The sequence below is a fragment of the Propithecus coquereli genome, unplaced genomic scaffold, assembly GCF_000956105.1.
Source record: "Propithecus coquereli isolate 6110/MARCELLA unplaced genomic scaffold, Pcoq_1.0 Scaffold142, whole genome shotgun sequence".
Lineage (NCBI taxonomy): Eukaryota > Metazoa > Chordata > Mammalia > Primates > Indriidae > Propithecus > Propithecus coquereli.
The window spans coordinates 6,265,610-6,279,595 of record NW_012138525.1 but is presented as its reverse complement, the minus strand read 5'-3'; the positions used below and the strand labels follow the sequence as shown (position 1 = coordinate 6,279,595).

Here is a 13,986-nt window from a genome sequence, read left to right as displayed (position 1 = left end):
TGACGTTAGAGTTCTGTCTTCTGTGACTCTAAATGCCATTTTTATCATATGTTTTCATATGTAAGTGGACCAGCAGATACTTTACTTGACTCTCTTCTGCTCTGTTGTTCTATTTTTATATTACCACATTGTTTGGAATCTTATAGCTTTATGACAAGTTTTAATATATGGGAGAGTTAGTCCTCTCTTATTTCCCCCCCAAAATTTTCTTAATTATATCCACATGACTGTTCTTCTAGCTGAACTTCAGAATCTTTTGGGGGGAAGAAAGTTCAAAAAAATCCATTCTAGATTTTTATTGGCGCTGCATCGAGTACACAGATCGGGGAGGGAATGACCGGCGTTTCACAGGGAGCGTCTGCGCACGAGCAAGGTGTGCCTCCTGCTCGTCCAGGTCTGGGTTTCTGTGACTCAGCAGAGCGGAATGGTTTTCTTTGTAGGGATCATGCACATTTCTTTTTAGCTTCTTCCTAGGCGCTTTATACTTTTGTGGTTCTTGTGAACAGGATCTTTCTTTCACTCTGTTTTCTGTCACTTATACATAAAGAAGCCATTGACTTCTGTGTATTATTTCTGGAGCTAGCTGTCTCGCCACGGCTTGTACGGTTTCTGATGGCTCTTCGCTTGCTTTTCTCCGGTTCCCCAGGCAGGCAGTTCCGTCCTCTGCAAATACTGTGCCAGCCTCCTTCCTCACATGTCTGTCCTCTTCCTGTGGGCCTTTGTCTGACACCTGGGTGGGCACATTTAGGTCCCCCGGCCTCCTCGTCTCAGCCATGTTTTTAATGGAAGTTTGTACTTTCAACGCTAACCCGTAATGCTGCATTTCGGTTTGTTTTTTGGGGCGGGGCTTTTTTCCTCCTTTTTGTCGTGTTAAAGATTAGCCATTCATTGCTATTTTCCTAAATGTTTTTTATCAGGAATGGACAGCGACTTTTGATAAATGTCTTTTAATCATCTGTTGAGACAATCCTATTTTTTCTCCTGGGGTGTATTAATATGCTGGGTTGTATTAACAGAGTTCCTAATTCCGAGCCCTAGAGTCCCCCCGCCCCCACCACCCTTTCGAATGTTGCAGGCAGCAAGGTCGGCTCAGCAGCAGCCGCCACACAGGTGGTTCCCACGGTGGCCCAGGGCATCCATCACATAAGTAAGAGAACCAGGCTGAGCCTGAGGAAACGAAGCTGGAGCAGAGATGGTGTTTGCCAGACAGAATTACCTGCGCTGCTACCGTCGCGCGTCGTATACCTGCTTGTGCAGAATTGAAGTCAGGGTGAATATTTGGTCTTTTGCAAGTTCTTCCTAGGATTTTTCCACCCTTTTCTTATGGTTTGGGAAACTTTCACCCCTCAAGTCTTAGATAAGTAATACTAAAAAAGATGAATGAGTGGAAGGCCGCCTGGCACGTCTGAAAAAATAAGCATCAAGACAAGGCAGAGTGGGGAGGGCACCTTCCCAGAGTGTCCCCACAGCGTCTCGTGTTTCCACCCAGAAATGTGCTGGCAACCAGGATGGTTTTAAATATTTTCTACAATAACCCAGGAGGGGGGAACACAAATACCACTTCTTAGGTGGTATTCGGGCGAGTCCTGAAATGCTGACTCCGTGGGGGTTGTTCGTGAACGCAGACAGGCAGCCCACAGCCCACGCAGGGCCCGCCCCGAGCAGGACAGCGAGAGCAGGGTCGCCTCCCTTCCCAGCCACACCGCCGTCCTCCGTCCCACCCCCACGTGTGCCGTCTCCCGTTTTTCTTGAAATTCGCAGTCTTCTCAACCTGTCATTTTCCTACTTTCAGGAGTCACGGGTACGAGAGATGCGTCACGTTCTCGCTAGCTTTGTCCCTGCCGTCCCCACACACACACACACACAGTACAACCACGGTGATGAAACGGCGTCGACGCGCTGCCTGGCCGGGCGCGGTGTGGGGAGGGGTGGGGACTGCGGCGGACCAGCAGACCCCCACCTGTGTGAGGCTGGGGTTCGCTCTGTGAGAGCAGGAGTCTGGAGTCGCCATATCCCCCTGTTCTTTTTTTCAGTGGAATCTACGTAAATGTTGGCGTTTTATGCAGAGTCTCTTAACTCTTCAATGTTTATAACCGTTTAGAAACACCACACAGCCAATGCCAGTGAGCCTGCAGCTTGCACGCTGTACGTGGAGAGTCGTGCCTAGACTCAGTGTCGCCATGCACAGGGTGCCATGGACTCACGCTGGGCTTGGTACCTGACACACAGGAGTCACTGTGCGCGGGATGGGTGCAGTGTCCCCTGACACAGGATGCCCTGAGGACCAGGGTTGGACTGACGCTGCTGCTGCCACAAAGGACTGAAAACCGAATAACCTTCCACCGGCCCAAGAGCCCAGCCCCTAACCCAGCTGCTTCCTGTCCCTGCAGTGAGCTGTGCCCAGAGCCTGACCTGTTCCTCCTCTCGCCACCCATCGTCCGTTCACTCTGCCGTCCCTCTACCAGGCTTTGGAGCTACTGAAATGGCCGAGGCTCCCAGCCGCCCTGCACTTGGTGGGCATAGAAAGTGCTGGGGGAGCCAAGGGGGCAGGCAGCCTGGGGCAGCGGGCGTCCCTCAGAGACAGACCCTCAGTGTCGTCATGCCCTCGTGGGAGTCCTGGGCTCAGAGCAGAAACCAGGGCAGGGGTGGGTGCTGATGAGCAGGGACGAAATGACTTGATGTGGCCGAGTGACGGCCATGCATTCATTCAGCAACGGCACAGGGTCCCTGTCTGGGCTGGCCCCACGCTGGGTGCTGTGCCCAGACAGACTCGGCTCCTGCTCCTGGGGCTCGTGGCCTGGGGGAGCAGGGGCCAAACCAGGCTAGAAGGGGAGACGAACCATGCAGAGGTCCGCATCCAACCCCTTGTTAGGGTGAGACTCTGCGGCTGGGACTGGGCAGGGGCTCCTCCGACGCTGCTGCTCCCAGATTGGAGCTCAGGACCGTCTGGGAGAGCCAGGACAGAAACACAGAAGTGGCTTCCCAAAGGGCTTCCAGGAGCCCTCGCCAACCACTCTGTGCGGCCCCTGCGTGGCTGGGAGGCTCAGCGCTCTGAGCCTCGGCTTGTCCCCTGCCGTGGGACGGGCACAGGCTGAGCCCCAGGAGCGAGGATTCCATCCTGCACACTGCCAGCTCCCGGACACCTGGCTATTGTGTCCAGTGAGGCCCAGCTGCAGAGCCTCACCCTCACCGGGGGCAGGGACAAGGCGTCCCGCTCAGCTCCGGGGCAGGGGAGGGCCCCCACCTGCATGTGCGCCGCCTCCCTCCGGTGAGACAAAGCCCTTCACGTGCCGCTGGTCCCCGGCTCCCGCGTTTTCCCAGCCTTTCTCGTGTCTCTGCGGAGCCATAGCCCAAGTGGGAACGAGGACATCCGTGGAAAAATGAGCAGAGGGGGCCGCAGAGTGTCAGGCAGCCTCAGGCTCGTCCCTTCAGTTGCTTGAGGGAGGGGACAGGTGCAGGGGCTTCCAAACCTGCCTGTTGAGTGGAGTCGCCTGGGGTCCTTGTGAGAACGCAAGTGCCCACACCTACCGAAACGGGGTGCCCGGGGAGGGACCCCTCCGGCACGCACAGGCCTGCAGGGCCCCAGGAGAGCAGTGCTTCCGGCCTTCCCGCACGATGCGGGTGCCCCGGTGGGCTGAGCTCCCAACGCCAGGGAAACAGATGGGAAGGACACGGAGCCCTCGCGTGAGGAGAGGACACTTCCCATAGTGGAGGTTCCCAGGGGATCCGAGCTGTGGATGAGGAAGCTGAGCCTTCAGACTGAAACAGAAGACAGCTGCTCTGTGGCCTGTGGGACGCCTGGGATTAGGGCAGGACCGGCGCACGGAGCAGACGCCGGGGAGGCTGGGAGAAGCGGGCAGGTGGGGCCGCTGTGCAGAGCCTCCCGGCCCTCCCCTGTGCTGGCCCAGGCCTGCCCTTCACGCTCCGGCCACCGCTGCCCCAGGTGCTTCTCGCTGGCCTGAGTGTTGTCCCCCTTCGTTCCCCTCCACCTGTCACCTGGCCAGGCCTCTGAGCCAGCCTGGGCCCCTCCAGGCCTGTTCTTGCCCTCTGACCACACCCTGCCACGCCCTGCAGTGACCCACCTGCATTTGCTCATTGGCTCGTGAGAGGTGGGTACACAACACCTGCCCCCGGGGGACTCTCTGGGCTCCGGCCTAGTCCTGCACTGGGCCGGGTCTCTCTGGGGCCTCAGAAAGTCAGATCCTTCCCTGGGCCTCAGTTTCCTCATCTGCAAAACCCAGGTGCTGGGAACGACCCCTTAACACCCGGTGTCCCCCTGAGCCCTCTGATGTGATCGTTACTGGATGGAGGAAGGGCGGTGGGAGGAGGGCTGGGGGGACAGGTGCCTTCCTCTAGCGTCATGTATTCCGTTAGCCGTCCCCAGGCAGTGGTTCTCCACCTGCCTGACCATTAAAATCACCTGAGTGCTTTTAAACACGCCGACACTTCCCCGCCGCGTGCCAGTTAGACCAAAACCACCCCGCCCACCGCGGGGGCCATGTGGCCCTGTGGTTAAGATCTGTGAGGCTGGGGCATCACCAGGCTAATTCTTTTACTCTCAGGCACTTTCACACAAATTGTCCTGGTTGACTCTCACCACCCCTTAGTGAGTAGACCGGGAGGTTCGATCGCCCCCTTTTGCCAGTGAGGCCAGGGCCAAAGTGACTTTGCCTCCAAGGCGTAGCTGGAAGCTGCGTGTGGCACCTACTGACAGGACACTGGCCTCGCTAGGAGAAAAGGCTTTGGGAAGCTGGGACTCTAGCTGGGACTCTCACAGTGCACCGTGGCCTGACGCCATCAATTGCAGGATTCCTGGGGTGCCCAGGATGCCCCAGACAGAGCCCCTGACAGTGACATCTCTTTCCTGGCGGAAGCCACCAGGTCCAGGCCGCCTGTGGCTGCTATGGCAGCCTGTGCCCACCAGAGGGCGCTCCGGCCCGGCGCTGCTCAGCTGGGCTCGGCTGTGCGAGCCAAATGCTTTTTAATTGAAAATTTTTTTAATTCAAAAAGGATTTGCTGTTTGTACGCCAGTGCAGGTTTTCCTTATGCAGGAGACTAATGTCTTGAGTAAACAGATCCCGGCCCAAATCCACCTTCAAAGGTACTCTCTGTTTGCCCAAGGGAGCGAAAGGCTTCCAGAAGCGCCTAGTCTCTTGGGCAAACACGCGGAGCAGCGCGGGGGCAGAGGACAGCGTCTGCGGGAAGGGTTAGCCGCCGCCGGAGAGGGATTATGTCGGGGGACATATGTTGAAATTTCATTTGGGGAGTTAGGGAAAACAAGAGAGGGGGTGGGTAGCGCTTTTCTCCGGCCAAGATAACCTAAAAAGGGAAAAAATCCCAAGGGAGAGGGGGCGGAAGGGGACAGCGATCCGCACGCCCCCGGGGCGGGGAGGCTTGGTGTGCCCAGGTCGGGGAGAGACAAGTGCGTCGTGACTTCTCCCCGCCCGGAGGAGAGTGAACAGGAGTTCAGCAGTTCATCTTGGGGGGCCCGTCCACGCCCCCTCCCTGCAACCCTGTCCCTACTCCTGGCCACAGAGACTGGGACAGAGTCACAGGGTCCCACCACGGCACCTCTGCCTGGTCAGCCAGCTGCTCACCCAGGCTTGGAAGCGTCCTGCTCCCCCACCTGCCACCCGGAAAGCCCAGCCCTGTGGCCACTCTGGGGCTGGGGCCTCGACCTCCCGTCACTGGCCCCCTGACGCCTGACTGCCGCTCGCGCTGCCTGCCACCCCAGGAGCGGGCATAGCCAGGACCCTGGGCCGCCCCCTTCCCTCATTCGGGCATCGCTTCGCCTCCGCCGCCTTCCCCAGCCCCCCTGCACATCACGCGGTCTCTGGCCCTTCCCTCTCTGCCCACCCTCTCCACGTCCATGGATAGGGTCACAGAATTGTCTACGCTGGTCCCCAGACCACAGCATGGGGGCGCTCTCTGCACCCCCGCACCGCTGTTCTCTGTGCTGTCAGTGCCCTTCCCCGTCACCCCCACCTCTGCTTTCCGCACGCGGACCACGGGACCACGCGGACCTTACTCCCTCCTGCAGCCGCCGCCCTGCGCAGCTGCCCTCGCAGGCGCGTTCGTGCTGGGCCGTACTGGGCGTGCCCGTGCCCCTCCCTGCTACCCTGTGCGCCCTGGGGACAGCGCAGGGTGGATGTTGGTGGGCGCCAATGAAGCCAGCAAGGGAACGAACATGCCGCCGTTACCTGCCGTGCGCGGACCCGAGCAGCCGCCAGGTGGCAGTGTCCTCCCAGCCTTAGCGCGAAGCCCTGCCCGTCCTGGCTGTGCCTGGCCCTTAGCAGACAGCAGGGCCTGCTCAGTGCGTCCCTCCGCCCGTCCTCACGGCAGGCCCTGGGCGTGGGGGGCTTCTCCCCACTGTAGAGGTGCGTTCGCTGAGTAACAGAGAGGAGAGACCTGCCCGAGGTCACCTGCAGCCTCCAGTCCTGCCCTCCCCACCCGTCTGGCCGCAGGTGGTGCTGTCCGTTTGGGGACACGTCATATCGTCAGCATCACCCTGGCCCTTTGGCTCAGGGTCCCCGAGGGTCTGCTGAGCCCCAGCCAGGACCTGTGTCTGTCTGTTGTCCTGGGTCAGCCCCTCAAGCGGGGGTGGCCGTGGGCGCAGAGCTGGTCTGCTGGCTGCCTCGGCCTCCCTGCCACGTTTCCACTTTAAGAGAAAAGAAGCCTTCACGGCCCTCTTGCGCCCCTTCATTCTCCAGTGGCTTTTGGTCCCACTCTGCCCCCGAAGGCCTCAGCTCTGTGACCCTCCTTAGTCAGCGTGTCCCCTGGGTGGCCGGGGAGGGTAGGCAGGCCTGGCCTGGGTGGGGGCACGGGGACCCCAGGGCGCCCCCTGCGGCCAGGGCTCAGCCTCCTGCTGGGCGGTTTAACCACCTTCCTGACAGCCTCCCTCCCCCCCTACCCCCCATGGCTGTCCCTGAAGGAGCCGCATCTCCTGGTGGCTGAATTCAACTAGGGTAGCTCCGCTTCCGTCTGTTTTACGTAGCAGAGCCCCTTTTGTGGCAATTCTACTGCTAAAGGTTTTTTAAGTATTTAAAATGTTTGACAAGCACTGCGCTCATCTAAGCTCTCATTCCTGAAACCCGGATGGCCATGGGGATCCGTGGCCTAGCATTCCAGACCGTCCCCACAACCCCGCCCAGCCTCACAGACCTGCTCCTGCAGTGGCCACTGTGCCACTGAGGCCACTCGGGCCCGTCCCTGCCAGGGTGGGGTGCTCCTTGCCCACCCTCTGCCCATTCGCACCCCCTGCGTTGGGTGTTGAGGTCCCAGCTGGCCTTCCCATGAACCGCAGGTGCCCCGCCAGCTGCGCACCCCTTCTCTAAACCTCCCTTGGACAGGGGACTTGTGCCCGTGACCCACGGCCAGGCAGGTCAGCCGGAGTCTCCAGCGAGAAGGTTAAGGCCCTGCAGGGCTGGACTCCTGGCACAGGGCGAAGGACAGGTGCGCTCCTGGGACAGCCTGGCCCAGCTGTGTGGCTGCAGAGGGGTCCTCGTCAGAGAGTGGCTCTGAGAATTCTGAGAGGAAAGGGTGCAGAGGGCATAGGGTCACGTCGGAGGTGGCTTGGGCAGCCCCTCCCAGTGTCCCCGGGTCACCGCACATTGTTGTCAGCCGGCCGAGCCTAGCGGCCCAGGCTGGCCTTGCTGGGGTTTGGGGCTGAGTCTCCGATCTGCCCTTACCAACAGGAGCGCGAGGACCGTCCTGGGCGGGAGCACAAGGCGCTCAGCACACGCCTGGCGGGCGGGCACTGCATCGGTGTTTGCTGTGGCGCCACAGCTTTGCACAGGGGCTGAGGGCTCACCCTGTGCATTGCCAGCACCAACATAGGAGCCCGTAACCCCCGAGGCGTGTCTGCACACGCTCAGGTACACACGCCACATGCACAGCTCTCGTGCACGTGCCCACGAGCGAGGGCAGAGGACAGCCCCCAGCTGGCACTGGCCCGGCCAGTGGCTCTGTGCGTGGGTGCTTAGGGAGGCGGCCTCAGCGCCTCTGCCTGCTCTTGCTCTGAGGCCCTGGAGGGGCGTCCTCTGGCATCCTGTGGACTGGACTGACTGTGTGTCTCTGTCCCCCCTCCCCATCCCGCAGTACGAGTACAGCTTCCGCACGGAGCAGAGCGCCGCCGCCCGCCTCCCGCCCAGCCCCACCAGGTGCCAGCAGATCCCCCAGTCCTGAGGAGCCAGCGTCGTGGGGAGAAGACGCCGCCCGACTGCTGCCCGGCGCTGGGGCTGCGGGGTGCTCCCCTCCCTCGCCTGTCCCTCCGCCTCCTCCCACCGCGGCCAGCCCTTCCACACTGCCCGAGGGTGGCCTGGAGACTCTGGGCAGCTGCGCGGGCACGTCCCGTCATCAGCTCGCCTGACATGACGCCCCCGCCTCCCTGGGGACATTGTTCATAACCACGACTAATCTGTGTGTGCTGTAGTGACCAGCGGCTCCTAACACGTCTGTGCGATGACCAGTCGTCCTGCGGAAACCTTACCCACCATGGAGTCACCCCGAGGGCCCTGGGCAGTTGCTCCAGGCGCCCAGTGACACCCGTCGGCTCCCTGCACTCCTGTCACCTACCACGGCAGACACCGCTTGGCCATTGCTTCCCCCCCAGAAGACGCTGGGTGTTGGCACTTTGCATAGGACCCACCCAGGGCTCGCTGACCATCCGAGACCGGGGCTGCGTGGAGCAAGTCCCTCTTGCCACAGGGCCACATGCCCCACGTGTGTCGCAGCAACCCTGCAAAAACTCGGCAGGAAGAAGTCGGTGGGCCCTGGTGTGGACCCCGCCCCCCACTTTGGACATCCCATGGACTTGTCACCCAACACGTGGAACGTCCAGAGGTCGGGGAGCAGAGGGGTGCTGCTTTCTGGGGAGGAGGTGGAGTGACGGTCCTTGCTTGGCTTCTGCTGCCCAGGGCACTGTGCTCATCCACGGCCCCCCAAGGGCTACTCTAGGGGACACCCACGTGCCAACGACAGCTTCAGCGGCCTTGGCCCAGTGCACTGGCCCCGGGACCACAGGGACACCGGCGCACGGGCACCCGGCCCCTCTCAGAGCCAGGCTGTGTCTTGGTGGCATCTGCTTTCAGGACAACAGGAACAAGGTGTTCTGAAAAGTCCCTCTGACCCAGGTCACTGCATTTGGGCCAGAACTGACATTCCTCCACGTGTCCATTGGTGCTGGCATCCCTCCTCGCGCCGGTGCTGAGTCCAACTCCACGCACGTGTGCAGAGCAGCGGCCGTGGCGGCCTCGCTTTGCAGGGCGTGCCGTCGGGGTTGGTCCTGGTGCCTCAGGGCCGGGGCGTCGTACTCTTCGGGCGTGGGGCTCGGTGTGCTGAGAGGCATGGAAGCTGCCGCCTCAGCCGGGCAGACTCTCTTCGCTGCAGTGCCTGGGGTGTGGCACACAGGTGCCCGGGGTCTGAGGCTCAAATGAACGGGCGGAAGAACCGGCCGACTCGGCTGACGACGAGGTAGGGGCCGAAATACCTCACACAGCTGCAGCAGCCTGGCGCCTCCAGACCTGGCCCTCCTTGGCCCCCATCTGGACACCTCTTAGTTTCCGTGGATCAGGGAATTGGCCGCCTCTCCCCACCCTCCCCAAGACCTAAGGGTGCCCCGGGTGGGGGAGGCCCTGCCGCCCCAGGCGGCAGGCAGCGGCGGTGCGTGGGAGCTGTAGGGTCCGGGAGGCCCGTGGGACCAAACGGGAGTGTCTGTGCGGACCTGCCGTGGTCACTAAAGTGAGCTGGTGTGTTTCTGGGGAATCTGGGAGCCCTGGGGAGCCCAGAGAGCCTGTGTCTACTGCTGCTTTTAGGACGGTGGCTGGTTCAAAACCAAGTGGCCTGCATGACAGAGCCCAACAGAGAGGGGTGATGTCCAGCAGGCTGGGGGTGGCGGGAAGGCAGAGGGCAGCGCTCTGGTCACTTCTGCCCCCTTCATCTTGGTTTGCGCACTTTGTCCTTCAACCTCTTTTTATGCCTTGATCGTGAGACCGTCTCTGACAGCTACCACCTGGCCGCCCTCCTCTCCTCCCCGACTCGCAATGATGCGTTTCAGCCGCTCTCATGGGCCCGGAGGGTCCAAAGGTGACAGTGTGGGCTCCCTGGTCATAGGCAGAGGGAGCCGAGCGGTGAGGGCAATTTCTGGGGAAGGAAGAGGGGTGCCCTCAGCTCCCTCACTGATGTCCCCCAGGCCCACTCCAGCTGGGCCCAGCTAGGCAACTCCATGCGCTCCCCTGCAGTAGCCGGGACAGACAGGGCCACAGGGCCACCAGGAGGGCAAACTGCATGGCCCCGGGCGAGCTGCAGCCTCTTCCCTGTAGCATTAGGGACTTAGTTTAAGAAAAACATTGACTGTGAACATTGTAGTAATCGGCAGCTTAAGACAATTAAGCAGTGACAGTGTTAAGGACAAGTTGGTATCTGTGGTAGGTTTTAGGCTGCTCCTAACCCTCCATTTCTTGCCCTGAGAGGTGGGTGAGGATGAGCACGTGTGTGCGTGCGTGCGTGCGTGTGTGTGTGTGTGTACGGTGCACGCGTCCACCCGCGTGGGGCCTGCGCGGGCCGCAGGAGCACTGAGAATCGGGATTCTGGCTCAGGCCTAGGAATTGAGCCACCGTGTGTGTCTCCTGGGGGAGGGTTTTCTTCACAAGCCCTCGGCCACCGTGGGAAGGAAGCGCAGCGTCTCCTGGAGAGGTGAAGGGCCTCGGCCTCACCCCTGGGTCCCCCAGCACTTCCCACTGCTGCTGCTGTCCCTGCCCCGCACCCCCTGTCCCTCCCAGAAAGACTCCAACCAGAGCACAATGTCCCCACCGCCTTCCCTCTTCCAAAAAGTCCGAGTCTCTTTCCAAGGGCCTTGGAACGGCACACAGTGGAGAGGAGCGAGGCGCGAGCTCCAGGCGCTCGTGCAGTTGACGACCAAGGCCCGGCTTCCCACCCCAAGTCCAAGAACGAAAGCCAGCCACCGCCCCCCCCACTGGAGAGGCGAGAACCGGCTGGGTTCTCAGCCGCCCTCGCTCACTGGTCAGAGGTGGCCGTGCTCCTGCTGTAAAGAGAAGCGGTGGCGCCGGTTGGTGGCCCCTGGCCAGTCAGCAGGTCGGTGGGAGGAAGAGGACTACCGTACACTAAGCACCTGCTCCTGTCGCTCTGAGCACATTTCTCCTGTCATCCCCCCAAAAAACAAAGTAACCCAGAAGTGGATGTTCCTTGCTCCTGTTACAGACGGAGAAGCTGAGGCTTGTCGGTGGGCACAGGGCCGCTGAGCCGCCCCAAAGCCCACCGGGCTGTCCCATCTCAAGCACAGCCTCCAGCTGAGCCTTTTGTCTCCAGCCCTGCAAGGGACTTCTGGGCCACCACTAGGCCCTGCCGGTCACCACGCCACTGTGCAAGAGCCCCGCCACTCCCTGCGTGCCTGGGCATTTGTGGGGGTCCGGCCTGCTCCCCTGAGAGCCGGGTGGGCCTGAGGATGAAGGCAGAGCAGGGCCTTGGCGGAGCCGCCTCCAGGCCACGCAGGAGCGGAGCTCAGTGAATTCGGTTCTCGTCTACCTTACCCGGGGGCGACTGTCCCCACTCAGGCTGCCTGGCACCCTCCGGGCAGCCAGCCTTTCTCATCTGTTCTGAGCACATGTCCGGGCGCCTGTGGCTGTCACCACAAGGCAGGGCTTTGTTCCCCTAGCAAAGGCCATGCGAGCTGCTGTGTGACCGCGTCGCCTTGGACGAGGACCTTAGGGACGACGTCCTGACTGCGTATTTATTCAAGGTGACTCTTGTACTTGGCAAAGGGAAGTTTCACTGTGTGACTGTATTCTTAATATAATTTGTTAAATAAACGTTTGTTTTAACCTCTTTTCCCCAGTTTGCTGTTGTGTCCAAAGCTGCCAGAGGCCCATGTCCCTCAGGAGGTGCCCAGGCCCCTCTCCAGCCAGCAGGGCCCTTGGTGAGCACACGGTCACCTCCCCAGCCTGTCAGCCTTCTAGAAAGAGCCGGTGCGCTCCTTTGGCGTGTTTAGTTGAGACAACTGACAACTGGTCGTAAGTCAGAGGCGTTCAGGGAGGGAGCAGGAGGCACCCTGTTCTCCGCAGCCTCGGGGTGCCCCTAAAAGGAGGAAACCCCCGCTGCCAGGAAAGCCCTGACGCCACCTGTGAGCACGTCCCACGGGCGTGGAGGTGCCCTCCTCCCCTCTCCAGCTTCCCGAGCCGTCGTCTGTGGAGGCAGAGTGAGGCAGTTCAGTCCCGTCCTGACTGCTCATCTGCATCCCAGACGTGGCTACGTGGCCGGCCACAGCGCGGCCCCTTGTGAGGAGCCAGCAGTGGAGGTCGCACCATCAGAGCCCTCTGCCTGCGTCGCGGGTCCCTACCATCTCTGGCCAAGACACCCCGTCTGGGCTGTCCCTGCCTCCAGCCCTGTCACACCAGACTCAGGCGGGAAGGAGTGAGAACAGGGCCACCCTTAGCTCAGCGCTCACCTCATGGGGACTAAGCGTGTCAGTGCCTCCAGCCCTGCCTCCTGCACCCCCAGGCCCCCACGCTCTGGGAGGTCTCGGGTCTCTCCCCCACAGTGGAAGGGAGAGGAAAGGCCACTGGAATCCCCGGGAGACCCGGGCAGAGCAGAGCGCGCTCGACACGCAGCGTGAAGAGCCAGATTCGAATCTGCCTCTGCCGCTTCCCGACCACGTGTCGGTCCCAGTGGCGGCTTCCCTCCCCCAGTGGCTTGCCCTGGGGAGGTGGAGTGAGTCTGCTGGCAGGGCATCTGGCACGCAGCAGAGACGGTGCGACATGGGGGTCTTCCTTTGGAGCCTGGGCTGTAAGTCAGTAATCACAGAACCAAGTCCCTCCTCCGTGCTGGGTCTGGAGACACCGAGGGAGCACAGGTGGGGGCCTTTGATGTCGAGGACACAGGCCTCACGCACCACTTGGGAAGGCAGACAGGCCGATCCCAGGGCCCGGAGGAGGCACCCTGTACACAGCCCTTGCGGCTTCCAGGAACCGAAATCTACCTGTACCAGCCTGGGCCAAGGCGGGTTGGTGGCCGCCCGGGAGAGTCCCATGGAGCCAAAGCAGGTACGGCCAAGCCATAGAGGGGCCAGCCCTGGCAGCACCTGTTCCTCCTCGTCCTTCCCCGGGACCTCATCCGCCGCTGCCTGGGCACCTGCCAGCGTCTCGCGCCCCGGCCCTCTGTGCCCAGCACTCATGGCGCCCTCGTGCACTCGGCCACCCAGGTTCGCCCACTCTCAGTTCAGGAGATCCAAAGGCAACTGTCCCGTGGCTCCGCATCCAGAGTCCCAGGACAGACTGGTCAGCTGGAGCCAGGTGACCCCTCCACCCTGGCAGCTGTGGCCTGGGGCTGGGGGCACAGGTGTGCACAAGGCACACAGAGCAGGCCTTCAAGGTTCAGACCCCGGAGAGGCTCCTGCTACAGAGAGGGCGAGGCTGTGCAGAGGGCGGAGGCCCCTCCCGGGAGGTGGGAGATGGGGTACCCGCCCAACAGCTCTGTGATGACAAGGACAGGGAGGTGGGTGGAGCATTGTCCATCCTCTCATCCACCCACCGCCCGTCCATCTGTCCATCCAGGCCCTGCTATGGGAGCACCTTCTACATGCAGGCCCCAGGCCAGGCACCAGGACTCAGCAATGACCAACGTGCTGACACCCCTGTCCTCGTGGAGCTGACGATCTAGCCCGCCCCACTCCAGCACCCCCCAACACACGCACGCACGCGCGCCCAGCCTGCACCCCTGCTTCTCCCCCCGCCTCTCCCCCTGCCTCTCCCCTGCTGGTTTCCAGTCCAAGCCTCATCCCTAACCCTGGGCTTTCCCATCTGTGTCCCCACCGCAGCTCTGTGCAGGCTGCTGTCATGTCTTAACTATGCCTGGATCTCACTGACCCGTCTCCCCTTATTCCAGCAGCCACCTGGAGGTCCCCACCTGGATGTCCCATGAGCACCTTGCCCTCAGCACGTCCAGAGCTGAATGTACCCTCATCTGAGCCCCAAA

The 13,986-nt window shown here is 61.6% G+C and overlaps 1 protein-coding gene across 1 annotated transcript in view; it reads left to right on the top strand.

Annotated features, from left to right (window-relative positions):
- Nucleotides 1-8,407, top strand: part of MVB12B (multivesicular body subunit 12B) — a 157,721-nt gene extending 149,314 nt beyond the window's left edge. Inside the window, exon 10 of the mRNA XM_012639880.1 lies at nucleotides 8,098-8,407. Within this exon, the coding sequence (XP_012495334.1) occupies nucleotides 8,098-8,184 (87 nt within the window). The 3' untranslated portion in view covers nucleotides 8,185-8,407. The remainder of the gene's footprint in view (nucleotides 1-8,097) is intronic.
- Nucleotides 8,408-13,986: the final 5,579 nt, after the last annotated feature.